The sequence below is a fragment of the Danio aesculapii genome, chromosome 13 (assembly GCF_903798145.1).
Source record: "Danio aesculapii chromosome 13, fDanAes4.1, whole genome shotgun sequence".
Lineage (NCBI taxonomy): Eukaryota > Metazoa > Chordata > Actinopteri > Cypriniformes > Danionidae > Danio > Danio aesculapii.
The window spans coordinates 2,131,787-2,157,145 of record NC_079447.1 but is presented as its reverse complement, the minus strand read 5'-3'; the positions used below and the strand labels follow the sequence as shown (position 1 = coordinate 2,157,145).

At 34.3% G+C, this 25,359-nt stretch overlaps 1 protein-coding gene across 2 annotated transcripts in view; it reads right to left on the bottom strand.

Moving 5' to 3' along the window:
- blnk (B cell linker) overlaps positions 1-25,359 on the bottom strand; it is a 69,706-nt gene that overhangs the window by 24,585 nt on the left and 19,762 nt on the right. The window contains exons 3-8 of one of the 2 annotated variants that reach the window (XM_056471483.1): positions 22,056-22,102; positions 13,742-13,807; positions 8,205-8,261; positions 5,668-5,714; positions 3,467-3,507; positions 2,452-2,584 (exon numbers count right to left, since the gene is read on the bottom strand). In XM_056471483.1, the coding sequence (XP_056327458.1) occupies positions 2,452-2,584; positions 3,467-3,507; positions 5,668-5,714; positions 8,205-8,261; positions 13,742-13,807; positions 22,056-22,102 (391 nt within the window). Of the gene's footprint in view, positions 1-2,451; positions 2,585-3,466; positions 3,508-5,667; positions 5,715-8,204; positions 8,262-13,741; positions 13,808-19,739; positions 19,944-22,055; positions 22,103-25,359 lie in introns of those variants that run through there. The other variant, XM_056471484.1, reaches the window with a different exon arrangement.

Genomic DNA, 25,359 nt, shown 5'->3' with positions numbered 1-25,359 from the left:
GATTGCCCCCCTTTGCCACCTTCTCGGTTGATTTGTGTTCACACTGTCTTTATTCGTTCTAGGCTTGGGCGGTATCCAAATTTTCATGTCGTCAAATCTCCTCCCTTTTTTACCTCTGTATCCGGTATTACCGTGCATAATAAAAAAATTATGATGTAAGGCTCAGACGGCGTCACCAAACTGTTGGTTTGTTCCTAAACCATTCAGAAACTGAATGCCTCAGGTTCGCGGTCAACTGCTTGTCGTCGTATTAGAGATCCGCGTGGGTCGCTCTCTTGGCACACACACACACCACCAAGCCAGCGACGCACAGCATCATGCTCTCTCTCATTCACGCAGTTACACATGCACACACACACACACACACACACACACACATAAACAGCATCCACGTGAATGTGCTCGTTCGAATGGGAGCGATATTGTTAGGCTGCCACTGTTGTTCAAATTACACCAGAGTCACTGACCGCTCCCGCGCTTTATCTGGAAATTTATTCCCACACCGCATAAAATCTGGTCGGGTCCCGCGTTACAGCAGCGGGAATGCAGACCTCTAGTTTGTATTTACCACGTCTCCCTTCTCGTTCGGTCGAAACGGGAAATACTGCCAAACTGCAGAGGTTGTGTTCTTTTTCGAGACCAGGTCACAGGTGCGCAACCCACGATCTTACCTCACCTCTCTCTCTCTCTATCCTCCACACTGTTCCATGATGACAATCACGCATTCCCATGTTTAGACATTAAATAAATAATACTTCATATTTAACACTTGTCTCCTATTTAAGTGCATTGCTTTTTATGACGGTATAACGATATTGAAACTGACACATTGCTATTTTTAGATCCCGCGGTATACCATGTTACCGTATTACTGCCCAAGCCTAATTCCTTCTGAACCCCGGTACGCTTGCGTCATTGCTTGGTGACAGACACAAAATGGAAAGACATCCGCACATCATGGTCGTTCTGCTTTTACTGAATCTTTTGGTTTTGGACATACCGAGAAGGATTTGTGTCTGTCTGCTGCAAAACTATTATAAACGTTCAGAACATAATGCGATGTCTGCAGGTGCTGTTTTCGGAGGAGACCCGCAGACATCATCACTGTGATTTGCTCTGGCTCGGTCCCGCTTGTCACCAAGGTACAGTACGTGACACACACACACACACACACAAATGAACGTTATGAAAACGATAGTTTGTTGTACAGTTGACCATTCACTTCTATTATTTGGTACGATTGCATTCATACTAGAAGTGAACCGGACCAGAGTTTGCATGAGCCATACCCCTGGCCACCTCTTTCAGGTGGACTCTGGTATGGTTCACAGGTGCGCAACTGAGTTCAGAAGACATGTTCACACAAGCTAAACATACCGTACTTTGACTTCAAACGAACCCGGGTGAGGACCGAAAGTGCTAGTGTGAAAGCACCCTTACTCTTCACTTTGGTGGAGTGAGGAAACGGTGGAAACTCACTCCACTGAACACATCCATCAGCCCACATATTTAATTTCCTTTGTTAAGCACAAAGATTTGTTAAAACTATTTCTAAATTCAGCTCTAATCTCCAGCAAAGGAATAAATGAACAATAATAATGAAGTGTGGTCAAAACACTGAGTTATATCCAAACACACGTCCTGTTCTGATGACCCATATGGTGATGAAGATGTCTCCAAAACCCCACAGGAGGACAAATCTACACTTGTGTTAAACAAATATAAATCTGCAGATAATCAATAATACTGCTGATAATAATAACATTATACAGATGCAGATTGTCATGAATGAACTGAAAAAGCCCCCCGAGGTGAAGAAGGCATGGAGGCAGTGGTGTTTATATTGATGTAGAAAATCATCATTTCTGGATCATTTTAATCCTTTAATTGTTTTCATCTGTAAAGATATTTGTGTGTTGCTGTTCATCCTGTATGTATTCAGCAGTGTGTAAGCGTTTAAACCCACATAGGCACATAACTAAAGCGCTCTGTGCCGGACTTTAGAGCAGCTTTTAGTTGGTCAATGGTGCGGTCTATTTCAGCTCCTCAAAATAGCAACGCTCCAACAATGCGCCTTAACACACCTCCTTTATAGACCAGCACACACATGAGTCCACAAAGTGGTGCAAATGGATTTACTATTTAAATAACGTGACGCAAAACGTGAAAATTACTGTTGCGCTGGTCTGAAAATAGCAACAAATCACGCCAAACACATCTTGTTCCTTATTGCACAAGGTGTGTGATGGGGCCCCAGGTCTTAAACGCTGCAATTTTATAATGTAATTACAGTTCAGCGGAAGCGCTTGATCTGGCTGAATGAAAAATTAAAAGTCCCCCTGCATTAAACCCTATTCTAATGTATAAATAAAATAAAAACATGAATCACAAAATATGGAAAACTGCTATTCTACGTATAGTTAATGTATAGTTTAATTGAGTGCAACTCACCCACATATTCTCCTCTGGGGTTTGTGATGGATGGACTCACAGTAAAGGGCTTCATATTGTGGGCTTCAGATCTGGGCGGAGGCTCATAGCTGTCATCATGATCGCCCTGCGGGTCCTCATATGTGTCGCTGTCCTTTAAGATTTCACAAGTGTAACACATGTGTTTTTATATGGCTGTGTGCATTAATATAAACTAAAATTTAGATGTTTTTTGTGTTTGTACTGGTCTTTTGCTGGTTACGTTCTTTTTTCATGAGCATTTAAGTGGATAGCCAAATTAGAGGGACTCTGTGTCCTGTCTGTCACAGGCATCCTTTTTTTTTTTGGCACAGATTTTCACAGATTTTTTTTGTGTGCAATTTGACATGCTTATGTTAATTGATATTTTTTACAGCGCATTGTGTTTAGTTGGGTTAGTTGTGATGGTTGCGAGAATCGTGGTAAGGGAGGAGGGTGGTCGCGGAAAGCGAAGAGAAGATTGGCTGGGGGAGGGGGTGGCGCTGGTGGCGCGAAGTGGAGACTGGGATTACCGGAATCACTGTAGGGGCGAGGCACGGACACGTTAAAGGGGGAAGGAGGGGGTACAGGCTGAGAGGGGCACGTCAGCCAATAAGGGCAGAGATGCGGTGGCTCTAGCCATCGGGCTACCCCCCTGTGCACGGCCCTGCCTGTCTGAGCAAAGTGTATAAAGTGTGTAGTGAGGGGTTTTACAGCCTTAAAACATCTATAATAACAAGTACATGTTTCGAGTACATATTTATTTTTGGATTTGTTAAAGGATGTTATATAAATATATTATATTATATGAATGTGTAGTATAAACAACATTTTTTGAAGTTTAAAGACTTTAATGACTCCCGCTGTATTTAATGAAGTTTGATTGTCTTGAAGGAATCTACTAGTGGGTTTTAGTGTCCTATTTATTCGAGCATGATAGGCCTAAATAAGCATAAAAACACACTCAACAAAATATATAATTACTGTTGTTACTGACTGTTTTCTGTAATGCACTTACAAAGTCTGAGTCAGAGTATCTGTCAGCATCCGGAGCTTCATCTAGAAATGACACAACATGGTCATGCGGTCAGACACTGAAAATAAAACATTGCCAAATCCTATAAAAACTGCTCTAATGCTTAATAACTTTGTAGTTAGTAAGTTAGTTAGATGCGTGTTAATTCAGTCATAAAATAGCTGTCAGAACGTAAGATGCATAAAGAATACACAACATAAACTCATAAACACGCACGCACTCAGAATAGGGGAAGAGGGGAAAAACTAATCAAAACAAAATATATAAATAAACATTAATAATGAAGAGATTAAGTAAATAAAAGCTTTCAACACAGTGTAAGCTATAAGGAATTTTAAAATAAATAAACAAATGAACAAATTAAATAAAATCAATAAAAATAAAACTAATAAAATACTACTAATAAATAAATAAATAAAATAAAACGTACACATACATCCATCTATGAACAAACGAACTAACAAATAAACTAATGAATGAATGAATAAATAAAACAAATAAATGAGTAAAAATCTATTAAATTAAAAATAAATGCATAAAATAATTAAATTAAAATAAAACAAATAAAATAAAATACTACTAATAAATAAAATAAAGTTAAAATAACATAAAACACATACATCCATGAACAAATTAACTTATAAACGAATAAACAAATGAATGACTGAATGAATAAACAATTAAATAAATGAATGAAATTAAATGTAAAATAAATATGTAAAATAATTAAAATAAAATAAAACAAATGAAATAAAATAAAATAATTTAAAAAATGAATTAAATTCAATAAAAATAAAATACATAAAATAATCAAAATTAAAATAAAACAGAACAAACTAAATACTATTAATAAATAAATTAAATAATTAAAATATAAAATAAAATAAAACGCTCACATACATACAGTTGAAGTCAGAATTATTAGCCCCCCTGTTTATTTTTCCCCTTAATTTCTGTTTATCGGAGAGCAGATTTCTTCAACACATTTCTAATCATAATAGTTTTAATAACTCATCTCTAATAACTGATTTATTTTCTCTGTCATGATGACAGTAAATAATATTAGACTAGATATTCTTCAAGACACTTCTATACAGCTTAAAGTGACATTTAAAGGCTTAACTAGGTTAATTAGGTTAACTAGGCAGGTTAGGGGAATTAGGCAAGTTATTGTATAATGATGGTTTGTTCTGTAAAAATATAAAGCTTAAAGAGGCTAATAATATTGACCTTAAAATGGATTTAAAAAAATTTAAAACTGCTTTTATTCTTGCCGAAATAAAACAAATAAGACTTTCTCCAGAAGAACAAATATTATCAGAGATACTGTGAACATTTCCTTGCTCTGTTAAACATCATTTGGGAAATATTTAAAAAAGAAGAAACATTTCAAAGGGGGCGAATTATTCTGACCTCAACTGTACATGCAAACATCCATGAACAAATAAATAAAAAAAATGAATAAATGAATAAAGCAAGTAAATTCTGAGTTACATTTTATTGAACAGTAAAAAAAATTAATAAATACATAAAATAATAAAAATAAATATAAAATAAAATACTACTAATAAATAAAATAATTAAAATAAATGAATTAAAGTAAATTTAATTTAAAATAAATACACAAAATAATTAAAATAAATTAATGTAAAACAAGTAAAATACTAATAATAAATAAAATTATTAAAATAAATGAGTTAAAATTTTAATAAATAAATTTTAATAAATAAAAAATAAATTAATGTAAAGCATGTAAAATAATAAAAATAAAAAAATAAAACAAAACACACACATCCATCCATAAACAAACGAACAAACAAATAAACTATGAATAAAAGAATAAATGAAAAATAAATAAATAAATAAATTAAATAAAATTGCAATAATGTACTGTGTGTGCGTGTGTGTGCATGTGCGTGCGTGTGTGTTTGCGTGTGCATGCCATGTATGAGATATACATGCATGATATAGTACAGTATACAACTATAATAGTATTTTGATGCTTGTAAGTCTAATAAACACCTGACGTTTACACCTGACTATTTGAGGCCATATAAAGTGTTAGATTATTTCTCCTTGCTGACTGCACTGAATTGCATCATAAAATATTTTATAAACGCCAGAAAAAGCTGCACTTCTGTTCCAGCTCCATGTTTTCTCCTTCAGAGAGTTTTTCAGCTTGCCTTGATAGTCTCTAGCAGGAACTTTGGGCGGCTCTTTCTTCTTCAGTCTGAAACAAAAGTGAAAACAGACCAAATAAATGAGTGGTTTTCCATTATTGTTGATATCAGCAGGCTGTGGATTAGCGATAGTGTGCTGACTGGATTATATTTTTCCTCCGTCAGCAGTATTTAAACACATGATTGCATGTTATCTGTACTACATATGAAAGCGCAAACAGAAACGCACAGATTTGCAGCAGAATAATGAGACGTTTGGAGAAGGTAAAAGCCAGATTATAGTCTTAAATCTTTCTAAAGACACCACAAAGCTCATGTAGACGTTACTGTGGGCGTCTGGAGCCGTTTCAATACTTGCAGACTGAAAGTAAAAGACGAACTCTGAGCCGTGAGCTGCTTTGATAGTTTTATTTTGCATTAAATAATAAATAAAACAGAGTCGAGCATGAAATTATTCATACCCCTGTTCAGAAGTAAACAAACACAATGATGCCTTTTGTACATTGTCTTATATTTTAGGAGAAGCCTGTGTCATTTAAGGTAAAAAAAAAGGGGTGTGAATAATTTCAGGCTTGGCTGTGTAGTGTTAAAAAGTAGACATGAAAATGAACAATTAATATTTTTTTATTATTTATTGTAGGGCTGGGGTGATTACAGTTTAGCTGGATTCAGTATAATCAGCCTGATCTCACGAGAAAACGTAAGTATTTTACGTTTTGTCAGTTTAGTGGCTAATTCGTACGAATTTGTACGAGTTCAGTCGTACGAAAATGTACGATTTTAAAAAGGAGGCGTGGCACCTAACCCCGCCCCTAAACCCAACCGTCATTGGGGGATGAGCAAATCGTACAAAAATGTACGAATTGGATCGTACGAATTTATACGAATTAGCCACTAAATCAAAAAGTTACGAATTGCCGTGAGATTGTGTTGGTATAATATAGTTTATGTCAATAACAATGATAAGCTCTGGACCTTTTTACTCTATATGGATCTATAAGAGCCAATCACACAGCAGAATTATACAACAATGGGAATCTAAAGTTTGCTGATATTAGAGATGCACTGAGTTTCTGGCCACCAAAAATTTATCGGCCGATAATATGGTATGGCATTTAATGGACCCTCTAATTTTTGTGGCTTCAGTCATTGTTGGGGTACTCTATTAAATCTGGAAGCATTGACTGCTATCGGAATATATATTGTTATCGTTCAATATGGATAATAATGATCAAGAGAGCATCTTTTGAATAAAATAAAGATGAATGATTTGCAATTAAGTTTTTGTTTTTCCATTTTTTTTTAAAGTTTAATTTTAAAATAAAATAAATATAAAATATAAATATAAATAATTGGCAGTTTCCATTAAATATTAAATACAATTATTTAAAGTATATATGGATTTTTAAAAAAATGAATAAAATAAAAGCAATAAAATGTGAAAAATATTTTAAATACAAAATAAATGAATAAATAAAACAAATAAAATGTAATGTTTGAGCAATTAATATTTTTTTATGTAAAAAAGAAATCGATTATTAAATACAACTTTGAAAAATATTAAATAAACATAGTCAAGCCTGAAATTATTCATACTCCGGGGAAATTATATTTAATTCAATTCATGTTTATTTGTATGTCGCTTTTTACAATATAGATTGTCAAAGCAGCTTAATATAGTTTAATATAGTCCAGATTTTAGAGTTAAATTTCACTGCTGAATGTTCAAGCGTTGAAGAGCAAATGCATCGATCATCGATCCAAGCAAGCCAGTGGCGACAGTGGCGAGGAAACAAAAAATTCACCAATTGACGAAGTGAAGGGGAAAAAACAAACTATATGATAACTTATGGATTTTGTTCAAATGAAAATAAAAGCTGTGAAATCTATATTTAAAAAAAAATTATGTATAGTTTTTATTTAATGTATTATTTTTTAAAATAATATAATGTATAAATATAATTTTTCAATTATATAAATTAAAAGGGAAGGATTTACAATTAAGTTTTTGTATCACCTTTTTAAAGTTTTTTTTTTTTAAATAAATGTAAAAAAAAAATTTTTTTTTAAAATACAAAATTGAAATGTAAAAAAAAAAAAAAAAAAAAAAAAAAAAAAAAAAAATATATATATATATATATATATATATATATATATAAAAATAATTTACATTTTTATAATATGTAAAATTTCTATATAATTTGTAATATTAAAATAAATATTTGAAATAACATAAACAATGAAATGTGAAAACAAAAAGCATTTTAAACACAAAATTAAAGAAAAATTAAATATACAACTTTTTTTCATTAAATATATTATAAACAATAAAATTTATGAATTAATTTATATATATCTTTTTTTTCTTTTTAGCCAATTTCACTTTATTGAAAATAATGATAATGAATTCTAAATTGTTTTTAATGTTAAAAGTTAGCCAAAATGAACTCAATAAATGAATCTACAGAGTAACAGTTAAAGACACGTCAGTCAGACACAGAAACAAACTTAAAGTAAAAACAGAAAGTGATCATATTTACCGGTCCAGTGTAGTTCTGCCAGTTTTCAGAATATTAGCCGCTTGTTCAGTCTGAAACCTTAAAAACAAAGAAAAAGACAAAACACTTCAGTGATATTGCAGCATTGTTAAATAATACAGTGAAGGGCAGAATTATTCACCCTGCTGTTATTTATTTATTTATTTACCTTTTTCTTTTTCAAATATTTCTCAAGTGATGTTTATCAGATTCAGGAATTTTTCACAGTTTATCCTATAATATTTTTTCTTCTGGAGAAAGTCTTATTTGTTTATTTCGGCTAAAATAAAAGCAGTTTTTAATTGTTTTAGACCCATTTTAAGGTTTGATCTTATTAGCCGCCTTAAGCAATATTAGCTTTGTATTGTCTACAGAACAAACCACTGTAATACAATGACTTGCCTAATTACCCTAACTTTACCCTAATTAACCTAGTTAAGCCTTTAAATGTCACTTTAAGCTGTATAGAAGTGTCTTGAAGAATGTCTAGTCTAATATTATTTACTGTCATCATGGCAAAGAGAAAATAAATCAGTTATTAGAAATAAGTTATTAAAACTATTATGATTAGAAAATAAATGTGTTGATCCAAAATCTTCTCTCTTAAAAAATATAAAACGTTTTAAATTGAACAGGCTAATAATTGACTTCGACTGTAATGGTTAATCGATTATAATGGTTGATCATTGTCTAAGGTAATGCATTTAAATGAGGAAACGTTCATGTTAAACAGCGCAGAACAGAAATGCATTGAAGTGCAGTAAAGTTTCGTGCTCAGGATTTTGGAAAACCCCCGAAACCCAAACATGAGGGCTAATAATTACAGCTGTAGACAGAAACTAGCTAGTTTTTATTTGGGGCTTAATGTTTTTGTAATGAATGCCTGCGTTTATAACTGTTGTTGTGCAGCAGATGCTCTTTTATTAATGATAACTTCAGCTGTAAATGTGATCTTGTTTCCATCATGCAAGACACACCCAATGGTCTGCTTTGGGAGTATTTATACGCAGGAATAGAGAAGTGAGAGGAAATGTGTGTGTGTGTGTGTGTGTGTGTGTGTGTGTGCGCGCATGTGTGCGTGTGTATGAGAGAGAGAGAACACACAGTCAGCAGATGTTTCCTCATGACTGTTTTCAGACTAAAACAAAACCAGAGCTGCATGATACTGAACAAAATATGCGATATAATAAATATTGCTGTCATTTATTCATTCATTAATTTTCCCTCGGCTTAGTCCCTTTATTCATCAGGGGTCGCCACAGCAGAATGAACCGCCAGCTATTCCAACAATATGTTTCACACAGCGGATTCCCTTCCAGCTAGAGGTCTGCGCGGGACAATTTTTTCAGTCCTGCCACCGCCAGGTGTTATTCCACACCGAGCGCTCCCGCTGTATATTCAGTCTTTGTTCACCTGCTGCCTGCTTAGAACAATTTTCCACCCGACCCGACATCTCCCACTAACGCGCACCTCTCAATTAATGTAGCTACACGTTGCTATGATTTATATCACAAGTTCTGTGATTGGTCGGCTTGGTAGCCTTGATGAATGTGGGTGGGGCCGAGAGCCACAGGAGAGCAGTGATTCCATTGGAGCGAGTGTTTACAATTGACTAGTGCTGTAGAGGAGCTCAATATGGACGCTTTTGTTTTGTGTTTACCTTATGATTAAAGGTAATGTCGATCACTCGACGCTGATGTAGAATTCAGCCTAGGCTGATTCATACTTCTGCTGCCACTCTCCACATCTGATCTCTGGTCAAGAAGGATGATGGACACATTCTTCAGCTTTACTTTGCACTACATTGACGTTGAATATTTCATATCATTTTAAACATTAAATTTATTTGCCTGAAAAAATTTGTTTTCAAGATTGCACAGTTTGAAGTATTATTTACAGGATATACGAGAGATATTTGATTTACAAAAGATACTGCTTATTTTCAACTTTTAATGAATTTTAAAAAAATAATATTGTTTCCAAAAGTGCAGGTTATTTATTTTCACTTTTTATAAGAAAAAAAGTGACTTTAGGCAGTGTGTGTTTAAATTTCAGTTGTTCAGCGAGGATGATTAGTAAATAATCATAGTAGATAGTGTGTGTTTCTTTCAATTATTTTAAAATTAAGTAATGCACCCTTCATTCGTCAATCTCTTACTTGAAATATGTGAACATATTTACTGTACAAAACCTGTCAGTGAACTATGAGGGCAGGGGTGTTGCTAGACATAAAGCTCTACTGGGGCACGCACCCCCCCCAAATCCCCCCTCCCTCAAAAAAAAAAAAAAACATTAATTAATTAATTAATTTATTTATTTATTAATAAAAAAAAAATAAATAAATATATATATATATATATATATATATATATATATATATATATATATATATATATATATAATTTTATTTTTATATATATATATATATATATATATATATATATATATATATATATATATATATATATATATATATATATAAATAAAACAGTATATATATATTTTTAATAAATATTCATTATAAATAAAAGTATTCTAGTTAAACAATTATTATTCTTAATAATCTTAAATGTAACTGGAAAACAATGTTAAGACACAACTGGAGTGATGCTAAAATCATTTAAGAAATCTTTTGCATCATTTGAATGAAATTCTATAAACAATTCAAAATATAAAAAAAGATGTTTTCTAGAATTATCTGTTGTCTTAGACTTGACACATGGCAGATAATTAGGTTTATTAAGTCTTACCTCCCTCACTCGTCATCCCTCCTTTTTGCTTCATACTAAATTATAATCTATGAGGAGGAGGCATGCTTAGCACCATTATATTGTTTAAACTTTAGTTTTGTCGACTTGCAAAACAAAAAAAGGCTGTTTTTGGCACGCATGTTAACTACCGGGACTCGCACTGGCAGAAGAGCAGCGCGTGCGAGAGGCGCGCGGGTTCTCTGTGCACACGGGGAGATGCATCAGTTTGCTTTTTGATTGCTTTGTTTTCTTTCACCAGCGTTGGTTCGGTTGCACATAGAGAATAGCGTCTTTATTTTGGAATTATCACTCTTATTAAATACACTTGCATATGAAGTAAATCATGTCTCAAAGCATTTACTGGGGCACTGGAGATTTTTACTGGGGCACGTGCCCCAGTGAATTGGGTCTAGCGACGCCCCTGTATGAGGGCAAAAAATATATAATAAAATAATCTTTAATTAAACATTAATCATAATCGAGTAAAAACGTTTAATTAATCAAGATTTAGATTTTAGAGCAAATTGGCCAGCCCTAATTGTAGGCTAAATGTCAGTTTTGTTTGCCCCTTTGTAATGAGACATGTGTAAAAGGTAATACTTTGAGGTATTATCACATCGCACAAAACGTAATTTTTTTTTTTCCATTTGCATCTATAACGTGTGGAAAAAATACCCGTACATCAGACTTGCCTGATGTGGGTTACCTAACTTTAGGCCCAATCCCAATTCTATTTCTTGTACCCCTTCCCCTTTGACCCTTAAAACCAAGTGTGAAGGGGAAGGGCTTCAAAATTTACCTCTAAGAATTGGGACATCACTACAGCACCTGCACACGTCATCATATGTCATCGCGATCTCTTGCTTCATATGAGATCAGACGATGGTGACTGCTGTAGTTATTCCAGTTGCTTTATTTTTTGGTATTTATCTTCAGGAAATCACTGAAGGCTTATATCATGTTATTATAATGATCTAATGTGGCAGGAAGATCATAACTATACTGTGTATTTACACCGTGGCCATATTCATCTATTTAAACACACAAACACAACATTAACATTATAGCAGACGCTGTAAAGAGCTCATTCCCAGCCACTAGACTTTTCTGACAGGGTATTCCAGTGTCATCGAGTGTCAGAATATTGTGGGACGTTGGCACCAGTGGTGTAGTGGTGAGTGCGTCGACACATGCACTCTGGTGCTCACGGCGACCCGAGTTCGATTCCCGCCTCACGGTCTAATGCCGATCCTTCCCCTCTCTCTGCTCCACATGTTTTCCTGTTAATATTCTCTGTCCTACCTAATAAAAGAGAAAACCCCTAAAAAAATAATAATAAAAAGGAGGCGTGGCACCTAACCCCACCCCTAAACCCAACCGTCATTGGGGGATGAGCAAATCGTACTAAATTATACGAATTAGATCGTACGAATTCATGCGAATTAGCCACTAAATCAAAAAGTTACGTTGCCGTGAGATTGCGTTGGATATTTCTGTTCGAAAATAAATCAATCAAGTTAAATGTATTCCCGCGCTGCAAGAAATCTGGTCGAGTCTCGTGGTACAACCGCAGAAATGCAGATCTCTACGTCTAGCTGCAAACCAGTACTGGGAAACATCCATACACACTCTTTCACACACACACTCATACACTATGGCGAATTTAGTTCATCAATTCCCCTGTAGTGCATTAGATTGGACACTGTGGGGGAAACCTACGCCAACACAGGGAGAACACACAAAAAAAAGTAAACAAATATAAATATGAATATAATATATTTATACTACTACTGATAATAACAACACCAAACAAATGTACATTATTATAAATATGGATATTTATATCGTCAATCTTTTTATTTTATTTTAATCCTTTCATTTTTCACAGGTATTTGCGTACTGCTGTACATCCCTGTGTGTGTAATAAGCTACTGTATGCACATTTTGGACACGGATAGCTGCCTATCACTAACACACTCTTTAAATGACAAATAAAAACTCTGTACCATTGACTGTAGAGCAGAGAGCAGCTTTTAGTTGGTGCGGTCTGTTTCCTCAAAATAGCAACTTGCCAACAATGTGCCTTAACCCCCCCATGCTTTTCAGCATGTGCTATTTAAACATTGTGGTGCACAATGTGAAAATGAATCATGCACGGGGTGTACAATAGGGCCCTAAATTATTTTATTAGCTCCGGACATTTTTATTACCTGTTTATTTTAGTATGATGATAAAATAATAACATAGTAACATAAAAATATAGTTTTATTTTTATTGCTGAAAATTTTTCTTAAAGTTAGTTATAAAATAAGGAATATCATTATCACGACAGGGCGGCTCAGTGGGTAACACTGTTTTCTCACAGCAAGAAGGTTGCTGGTTCAAGTCCCGGCTGGGTCAGTTGTCAAGTCCCGGCTGGGTCAGTTGACAGAGTGTTCATGCCCTCCCCGTGTTGGCGTGGGTTTCCTCCGGGTGCTCCGGTTTCCCCCACAGTCCAAACACATGCAGTATAGATGAATTGATGAACTAAAATGGCCATGGTGTATGTGTGAATGAGTGTGTATGGGTGTTTCCCAGTACTGGGTTGCAGTTGGAAGGGCGTCCGCTGTGTAAAACATATGCTGGAATAGTTGGCGGTTCATTCCGCTGTAGCAACTCCTGATAAATAAGAGACTAAGCCGAAGGGAAATGAATGTGCAGCCCTACACAAAACACTCCAGTGATTAATTGCTTGATTGAGGACTTTGTCTTTTCCCGTTGTGTTATAATTAACGAGGAACTTAAGCGCACCTTTTTAGTCTGTTGAACAGGCTGTCGTCGTTCTTTTTGATGTCTTGAACGATTTTCTGGAGCTGCCTGAAAAACAAAACATTCGTTGATTAAAACACACATACAGATGAACACACAATCATTAGCCTTCTTTTCGAATATATCCCAGGTGATTTTTAACAGAGAGCAGATATATGTTTTTAACAGAGCTGTCAAAATTAGCGGGTTAACACATGCCATTAATTTGAAATATTTAACAAGTTAAACTAACGCAATTTACGCAGTTGCAGTTTTTTTATTTCCTTTTGTGGCCAACGTGTGTTCAAAGTGCAAATAAATATGGATAAGACCAAGGAAGCACTTTCAGTATAAAACAAATGTCGCATCCTCAGGCTATCCAGCGTTTCCCCCCAGAGTTTCATGTAATTTCGGGTGTTTCATTTTTAATCTTTTGACTTTAACTGCAGATCAGCAGTTCACTCTCATTCAGCAACATATTGTTCATGCCCCATCACAATTATTGGATGAAAACATGAAGTAAGGACTGCTGGAGGAGTGCTGTTTTAATGGAATTTGATACCGCTTGGCGAACGGAAAGAAAAACATCCATTTCGTGACTCGGGTGGTCCTTTAAGGTAATCAAAAATTGCGGTTTACATGGTAGACTCTTAATCAGAGTATTATCTTAATCATAAAAGCGGAGTATTGGTGTCCATGTAAATGTACTCAGTGAAAATGCCGGATGATGAAGTTTGACGTGTTTCCCTCCCCTATCCACAACTTTTGTAAAGCGTCTGCTTCACGTTGCTGTGTCAGAATTCTTGCTTGTACAATACAGCCATACTTAAGAACGCTTAGTTTAAGCACATTTGATGAACGCCATCATACATGTTGATGAATCTGAAGGGAGTCGCTCACCGGGTGCGCTGTACTGCGCACGTTGTCTGTGTGTGTGCGTTTCCTAGCAACAAGAGCAAACGCCTGACATCACATACGTGGGCAGCACATTTTAGCTCTTAAGTGGCTATTTAAAATACTTTGAATGTTTTATATTTTGTTACAGACATGCAGTGTCATCCTGCATCTGTTCTGCAGCATATGAAATGTCCCAAACACTATTTTTTAGCTGTCCAAACTGGTAAAAATGTTGTTTTTACTCTCTGATAGTCAAAGCAAATAAAAAAAAAAACAATTTTTATGTTAAATATGCGTTAAAAAACATTCAGGAAAAAGTGTTTCATGTAAATTCAGGCCACAAGTCCACATATATGGACTTTCTCTAAAAGTACATCATATCAAAAGATGATACTCAGGTTTTTATTCTAATTAGTTTATAATAAGCCCAAATAGCAAAGAGAAATAAAAAATGCATGTAAAAAAACACCTTGAGCCTAAAGAGGTTAAGGAATTCGATATGTATCCTATAGTCCCACCAACTATTCCAGCATATGTTTTACACAGCAAAAAAACCCCAAAAAACTGGAGCACCCGTTCTTTACTTATGTCCGCGAATCCCCCCCCATGCTCTTCCCTTTCGTCCGCAACCCCCCCCCCCTGCTCTTCATTATTCTCCTCGATTCCTCCCCCCCCCCCCATTTTCACTTTCGTCCGCGATATTCCCCCACCCACACCAACTCCCGCTCTCCACTTTCATCTGCTACACCCCCCCCCTCCCTGCTCTTCACTTTTGTCCGTGACATTACACCACCCACCCCAAACGCCCACTCACCACTCTTCACTTTCATCCTCGACACACCGGCCCCCTCGCTCTTCACTTTCGTCCACGACATTTCCATCACCAACCCTCACCCCCTGCTCTTCACTATCGTCCACAACACACCCGCCTTAATCTTCACTTTCATCCGCAACACATCCACCCCCACGATCTTCACTTTCATCCGCTGCACACTTCCCCCCTCCCTGCTCTTCACTTTCGTCCACAACATTCCCTCATCCACATCAACCCCCCCACTTCCAACTCTTCACTTACGTCCGCGACACACGCGCCCCCTTGCTCTTCACTTTCGTCCGCAGCACCCTCCCCCCTCCCCTGCTCTTCACTTTCGTCCACGACATTTCCATCACCCACCCCCACCCCCCGCTCTTCACTATTGTCTGCTACACATCCACCCCAATCTTCACTTTCGTCTGCGACACATCCCTCCCTCCCACCAATTAAATTGCGCAAATGCCCGTTACCTCTCCCTCCTCTGGTAACATGCCGGATCTGTTACCCGATCTGTTCTGTGACCTCGCAATTTACAAATTAAGCACTGCTGTAATCCAACTGGCCCCCTTCCCCAGTCTGCGGTAAAATTGTTAACCATGACCTGTTCGCTTGAGGACCACTGCTGTAGTCGATCGAAAAATAAATTTCTTAACGGGGCTAATAATATTGAGCTTAAAATGGGTTTAAAAAAAAGTTAAAATTGCTTTTATTCTGGCTGAAATAAAACAAATAAGACTTTCTCCTGAAGAACAAATATTATAGGAAATACTGTGAAAAATGCCTTGCTCTATTAAGCATCATTTGGGAAATATTTAGAAAAGAATAATTTTGAGCTGAACTGTATTTTGCTGTAGTTTGATGAATTCAATATAACAGCCCTGCTCTCCAATCGCCCATATGTTCTGTAAATCTCTCTTCAAGCGTAATGCATTGAATTGTGGGTTTTTACAGCTCGTCAGGTATAAAGTTAAGAGCTTCTGACAGTCTGTTTCTGCAGGAGAGACCGAGGTGACCGAGACATATAATGAACATAATTACAGTCTGCACAGATTCAGAGCTGTTTCAGAGTGTCTGAATTCAGAAAATCCAGCACAGATGAATAATGCATCCTCACTGCAGCGTAAACATGATTTTATAATAAACAGTAAAAATTCTACAGTTGTAATTCCTTAATAAATATGGTAAATGACGGTAAATTATATGTAAAATCTCATGTAACTTTCCTTTTTAGTAATGTTGCACTGTAAAAAAATTACTGTAAAACTTTACTCTGGACTGCAAAATTCACAAGCACACTAAATAAATAATTACATTTGTGCTGTTTTTTTTACATTACAATTGTAATTATTAATTTACTGTACATTTGCAAATTACAGTCTTACTGGCAACCCAAATTCGCCATTGAGATATGGTAAATTCTAAAGTGAATTGTGATTTATTTATTTGCAGTGTGCTTGAAAATTTAGCATTGCTGCCAAACAAAACTGACATTAAGACATTATGTGAATTTTACAGTAAATTTAATTATTAATTCACAGTGTGCTTGTAGATTTACAGTCTTACTGGCAACCAAAATTGGCATTGAGTTACTGTAAATTTTACAGTAAATTTGAATTATTAATTTACAGTGCTCTTATAAAGTTAGTTGTACTGACAACCAAAACTGCAATAGTTACTGTAAATGTTACAGTAAATTGTAATTATTTATTTAAAGTGTACTGTGTATTTTATATATATATATATATATATATATATATATATATATATATATATATATATATATATATATATATATATATGTGTATATATATATATATGTATATATGTATATATATATATATATGTATATATATATGTATATATGTATATATGTGTATATATATGTATATATGTGTGTGTATATATATATATATATATATATATATATATATATATATATATATATATATATATATATATATATATATATATATATATATATGTATATATATGTATATATATATATATATATGTATATATATATATATATATATATGTATATATATATGTATATATGTATATATATATGTATATATGTATATATATATATATATATGTATATATGTATATATATATGTATATATGTATATATATATGTATATATATATATGTATATATGTATATATATATATATATATATATATATATATATATTTATATATATTTATATATATATATTTATATAGTACAACATCATAACAGTTCTGCTTGATTCTCTAATATGATTGGCTTCTGTAATATCAGCATTAGCGCACAGCCTCTTCACTCTTGTATAATACTCCACCCACATAGTGACAGCAGCTCAATAAACTCACTACAGTTTGACAAATATATATGATACTGTGTATAATAAATATATATGCACACATATATCATGTCAAATCAGACTTTTATTTTGATTTGCTAAATGCAACCTTTTAAATCCATATAAAAAGGTCTATTTTATTTAATATTAACTAGTCTTAGTCCTAAACTTTATTACAGGTTTCAAAAAGTGAATATTAATTAATGCACTGTGAGTTAACAGGAACTAACAAAAGCAACTTAATAGCTAATGTTAGACTTTAGACTTTAGAAAAATATACAGTTAGGCAAAGCAAATAATTAAACTCAATGCAAAACATTGTTTTAACTCGTACATGTCTGAAAATAAATAGGAAGAAGCATATGCTCATTAGTCAAATCTCTTTTCCACTCATCAATGATAAATAACAGTGTATAACAATAATAATAATAACAATTAATAACTATAAATAATGATCATCAAATAAACTCCATCATTTTATCACCACATTCTTTTCTAATACATCTAATGTCTAACTAAATAAGCAATGAAATCTGTTCTTCCTCCAAATGTGTAATGTTAAGAACATTGAATAAATACTACACACTGTAAAAATTATATGATCAATTAGTCCTGACAGTTTTAAGTTCATTGTTACTTATTAAACTTAGTTTTATAAGTTATGCAAGCTGTTTTAGCTCAGTTTAACAATGGACTCATAAGGTTATTTGATTCAGCTTAAAAAAAATGAAGGCAACCAGGATTTTTTTACAGTGTAATAAATAAATAAATAAATAAATAAATAAATAAATAAATACACAAATAAATAAATAAATAAATAAATACATAAATACATAAATAAAAAAATAAATAAATACACAAATAAATAAATAAATAAATAAATAAATACACAAATAAATAAATACATAAATACATAAATACATAAATAAAAAAATTAAAAAATAAGTAAATAAATAAATACACAAATAAATAAATAAATACATAAATAAATAAATAAATAAATAAATAAATAAATAAATAAATAAATAAATAAATAAATAAAAAAATAAATACATAAATAAAAAAATAAAAACATTAATAAATAAATAAATACACAAATAATTAAATAAATAAATACATAAATAAATAAATACACAAATAAATAAATAAATAAATACATAAATACTTAAATAAATAAATAAATAAATAAATAAATAAATAAATACACACACAAATAAATAAATAAATACACAAATAAATAAATAAATAAATAAATAAATAAATAAATAAATAAATAAATACACAAATAAATAAATAAATAAATAAATACTCAAATAAATAAATAAATAAATAAATAAATAAATACATAAATAAATAAATAAATAAATAAATACATTTTATGTCTAACTAAATAAGCTATAAATTCTGTTCTTCTTCCATACATGCAATGCTAAGAAAGTTGACTGAATACTATAATAAATGCATTGTGTATTGCTTGTTCATGCCAGTAAATACACTGTAAAAAGTCTTGCTGATTTAAATTGTTTAGTTGAATCAAATTAACTTTCCTGGTCATCTCAGCTTACATCAATCAAACCAACTTAAAATATTGAGTTAAAGGTATTAAGTTACAACTAAATTAATTCAGTTGTATGACTTATAAGTGAAGTTTTTAAGTATTAAAATGATTCGATTAGTATTAAAATAAGTTAAATCAAGCTAAAAATGTGTGTTGTCTTTACTCTGTCATTAAAGTGTGCATTAGCCTTATTGTAGAGTGTTAAACGTTTGCTGTGTTTAAGTTGCTTGCATACACACTTCACTACAGATCTACTACATGCAAACTTTAAAATGCATTTAAAAATCAGTCTTATGTTAAGAAAAACTCATCTTAATCCAGCTGAAACAGCGCAGAGAGCTTCCTTGTGCTGAAATAACAGTGAAACAGAGTAAAGAGTTTGTCTTACCGGAGTTTAACAGCAGCCGGAGCTGTCAATCTGTTCAGATTCTCCATTGTGTATTAATTAAGCTGTCTGTAATGAGTGTGAACGTGTTCTGTATATGTGTGTGTGTGTGTGTGTGTCAGCTAGTTCAGTGCACTGATCATACTGTGGGTGTTGGACATTGCTGGTTTAAACACACACACACGCCGTCTGCAGCTGTACGCTGGGTGATTTTTCCGCAGAAGTGGTGTGTAATGAGGATTGTGAAACTGCTGTGAGCGTCACGTCGCTCCTATATTTAGAGTGAAGCCACTGTGAACTGATTCACTTCAATGAATCAAGACTATTTCTCGACTCTCTGCGCTCTCACTTCTCTGTCTGGCAGGTTTACACACCTTTACGTCTTCGAATGATAATCAATCAACATTTTACTCTAGTCTATTCTGGACTTCATTCATTCAAAGTGTTATCATAAGGATGATTTTAGTGGTTCTCACACACACACAAACAAACACACACTTGTACGCACACATACACACAGATACACTTATGTACGTATACACACCACTAAAATCATCTAAATCATATACACAAACACATGAGCGCACACACAGACACACACTCACATACACAGACACACACGTACAGACAAACACACAAACACACTTGTGCGGACACATCCACATGTGCACATACACACAGATACACTTACGTGCGTACACATGCACACACACACCAACCACTTGACAACCACTAAAACCATCTAAATCATATACACAAACACACATGCTCATACACACACACACACACACACACACACACACACACACACAGAAACGCATACATGAGCGCACACATGCATATGCACATAGATACACACAGATAAACATGCACACAGAGACACACACATGCGCACACACGCACACAGATACACAAACATATGCACATACACACATGAATACCCACACACATATACATGCACATAGACACACACACACATACACACAGGTTAAGACACCCACAGAGATACACACACACACACATATGTGCACACAGATACACACACAGACACTATATATATATATATACACACACACACACACACACACACACACACACACACACACACACACACATCGGCCACTTTATTAGGTACACCTTACTAGTACTGGGTTGGACCCCCTTTTGCCTTCAGAACTGCTTTAATCCTTCATGTCATAGATTCAACAAGCTACTGTCGGCTGCACATCCATGATGCCAATTTCCCGTTCCACCGCATCCCAAAAGTGCTCTATTGGATTGATTTCTGGTGACTGTGGAGGCCATTTGAGTACAGTAAACTCATTGTAATGTTCAAGAAACCAGTCTGAGATGATTCAGGCTTTATGATATGGTGCGTTATCCTGCTGGAAGTAGCCATCAGAAGATGGAGATACTGTGCTCATAAAGGGATGGACATGGTCAGCAACAATACTCAGGTAGGCTGTGGCGTTGACACCATGCTCAATTGGTACTAATGGACCCAAAGTGTGCCAAGTAAATCTCCCCCACACCATTACACCACCACCACCAGCCTGAACCGCTGATACAAGGCAGGATGGATCCATGCTTTCATGTTGTTGAGGCCAAATTCTGACCCGAGCATCCGAATGTGGCAGCAGAAATGGAGACTCATCAGACCAGGCAACGTTTCTCCAATCTTCTATTGTCCAGTTTTGGTGAGCCTGTGTGAATTGTAGCCTCAGTTTCCTGTTCTTAGCTGACAGGAGTGGCACCCGGTGTGGTCTTCTGCTGCTGTAGCCCATCCGCCTCAAGGTTGGACGTGTTGTGTGTTCAGAGATGCTCTTCTGCAGACCTCGGTTGTAACGAGTGCTTATTTGAGTTACTGTTGCCTTTCTATCAGCTGAACCAGTCTGGCCATTCTCCTCTGACCTCAACAAGGCATTTGCGCCCACAGAACTGCCGCTCAATGCAAATATATATATATATACACACAGTATATTATCTGTATGTATATATTATACCATTTTACAGAACAACTACTTACCAAATACATTTTTACTTAATTGCTAATAAATGTGCTGGTAAAAGTTCATGTTGTAGTGAAAGCATTCTGTCAGATAGTTGAACCCTTTGAGTGTGTGTGTGTGTTTGTGTGTGTGTGTGTGTGTGTGTGAGGGAGAGTAGAACTATGAGAGTTTCCTCGTTGCATCAGACAATCATTGACCAACATCAATGAGGAAACATGGAGAGAAACACAAGAGCTCTGGGAATTGAGCTGGTTGAACACACACACGCACATGCTGGAGGGCGAGTTTAGAGGAGAAATGAAACACTCACGGCCGATGAATGAAGCTGAACTTGTTGAGGTCGCCGTCCGACAGCGTCTGCAAAAGAGAACAGTCTGTGTTAGAAACAAAGCTGAAAGATTCAAGCTCAGTCAGTCATGAGGAGTTGAGCCTATCAAAAACTCCTCTCTGTGTGTGTGTGTGTGTGTGTGCGTGCGTGCGTGTGCGTGTGTGTGTGTGTGTGGCTGACATCCAGCGTTTTGGTGCATTAGCCTGTTTATTGGTGACAGGCAAACTCACTTATAAAGTGTGTTCCTGCCCCCTACTGGACAGAAGTGTGTATCGTAAGGCGTGACTAGGGCCAGACAGAATCTGCAGACATTTTTTTTTTGTTTTTTCTGCAGAGAATTTTGTACAAAATCTGCAGATTTATGCGTAACGGTTTTAGGAGTATCGAAACTAAAAACTTTATATAAAATAAAAAATAAGACCTAGTAACTTTTATTCAATGTTTACAACGCAAATCCAGTTAGATTCTAAGGGCTCACACATTTTGGGGGCCCGCAGAGACATTATCAACGGCCCACAACCACCCCCTCACCCCGCTCTTCACTTTCGTCTGCCACAAACACCCTTCCCGCTCTTCAATTTCGTCCGCGACCCCAACCCCACCCTCCCACCCGCTTTTCACTTTCGTTTGCGACCCACCCAAGCCCCCACCCCCTCTTCACTTTCGTCCGAGACCACTCCCACTGATCTACACTTGTCAGAGGGCCCGTGGCGGCCTGTGGTGCCCCTGCTCTCATATAATATATCTACAAATAGACAGAAAATATTACTTACAAACTGTATTGTAAACAAATTATGTAAACATTTTAATATTACCACTATTATATCACAATAATATTATTGAAATGAATTTAAAAAACTGAATAAATATTAATTTACACACATTTACACAAGTAAATACAGGCTAAATGATGGGCTAAAAATCTGCGTATTTCTGCGCACGCAGATTCTGTGTGGGCCTACGCATGACGAATACTGACAGCAATTATAAAACCAACATAAACTAATATTAAACATATTTTATTCTGAATAATTACTTATGCAAGCTTATATTTATTAAACCCATAGCTTTCTAATAAATTAATGGTATAATAAACCTTTAATTTTGCAAGAGCATTCCTTAGCATTATCTATTTATATTATGATTAGCATAATCTATTTTCATTATACAATAGATGTAATTCCTCCATTACTCACATTATTTCTGTTTCCTAAGCTTTGCAGCAACATAGATTCATGATGAATAATGATCTTGTTCATTTATGCTCAAAGGACTTTTACGCTGAAATTAAACTACTTCCTTTTAACCTGAAATTACTTCCTTTCACACTGAGAATTCATGCATATACGCATATAAAATCACTTGCATATATGCATATACACAACAAATTGTTTATACGTTTGTGAATTTTATTTTATACGTTTGCACAAGTGTTTATGCACACATCGAGTTTACATTTATATGTGAGAGTTTATTAGTGCTTATGCATAGATCGAGTTGTATATGTATGTGCGTGTGTATGTGTTTGCATGCTTCGAGTTTGTGTATGTGCATGTTTATGTGTGCGCGTGTTGTTGTGGGTGAATGCAAGGATGGAGTTTGTGTATATGCAAGTGTGTATAGGTGTGTTTGCATGCAGCGAGTTTATATGTATGTGTGAGTTTATGCTAGGATGGAGTTTATACATACTGTTGAAGTCAGGATTATTCGCCCTCCTGTTTATTTTTTTCCCCAGTTTCAGTTTAACTAAGCGAAGATTTTTTCAACACATTTCTAATCATAATAGTTTTAATAACTCATCTCTAATAACTGATTTATTTTCTCTTTGCCATGATGACAGTAAATAATATTAGACTAGATATTCTTCAAGACACTGTTTTTGAAAGCTTGTGTATGTCTGTCTGTGGAGTGAACTTATGGAACAGTCTAAAACAGATTCTCAAACAATGTCAGGATATTAATCAATTTAAAACGTTGTATAAATATATATTATTATAGGAATATAATGATGAAGGTGATTGAAAAAGGATAAAATGAGAAAGGTATGAGGGAATTTTAATTAATGGCTGTTTGCAGTACTATTTTTTTGGCTTCGTCATAAAATGTAAAGGTACAAATGGAGTCAAACATATAATATGTCATATTGTTATATGTATAATAATACATATAAGATGCCAAAAGGATGAAATGTTTCATGTAAAAAGAAGAGATAAATAAAAGAAATAAGTTTAAGTAATAAACAAAGGATGTATGTGGTAATGGGGTGGTAAAATAATAGGCTTGTGCCTCATCCCACTCCATTTTCAACCATGTTGAAATGTATTTTTTGTTAAAGATATTTTCTGTATGATATATCTGTTCGAAAATCAACCAAATCAAATTAAATCAAAACTAAACCACACATTAAACCATTCACTTGACTTAATCTCATCAGTATTCTATTTAAATTAAATCTATTTATTTATTTATTTAAATGTACATCTTCTGTAAGGTAGGGGCTCCATTCATGGAGCTCACCTCAGTCACTGTCATTAGTTGTCATAACTATTATTAGTTATTAGACATTAGTTGTCTATTATTATTGTTTTTCAATCAATTTAAGTCAATATATGCACATTTCAGAGGGGGTGCATTTTACGGCAGGGGTGCGTGTCTCAGCACAGCACCAGTCTCCACAAGAACGCTGTTCTTTGGGTTCGTGGAATTGAGAAACAGCCAATGTCTCCGTACTGTAATTTACACACTTATTTTGCTGTAGGAAAGATAATAAGCATAAATAAATGAAAAACAGTGTTAATTTATAGATATGTTTTTTATTTTATTTTGATGTGAATCCGTGACGGTAGATTAAATGACAATGCCATATTAATTCCACTTTAATAATGGAAAAATAATCATTTAATAGTAATTATTTCCATTATTTTTCACCCATTTCAACATTTATTTATTTTTTAAACATGCTATTTTCACCAAACATATTTGAAACATTTTTACTTGCATTAAAAGGCAATGAAAATTCTGTCATCAGTACTACAGTATGTCTTTAATATGCCCTAGTTTTGCATATTTAAATTGATGTGTGCTCCAGATGGGATGTTTTCTTCCTTTCTGACATATAAATATATTAGTTTACTGATGCTTTCTTTTCATTTGGGATTTACTTTGGCTACTTTTTCTATTTGTCCAACACCAGGTGGTGCTCTTCTCCCACAGTAAAACCGTGTGTGCTTGAGTGTCCTGAGTGTGTGTTTTCTGCTGCTGTAGAAAGTGCACAGTGCTCTGATAA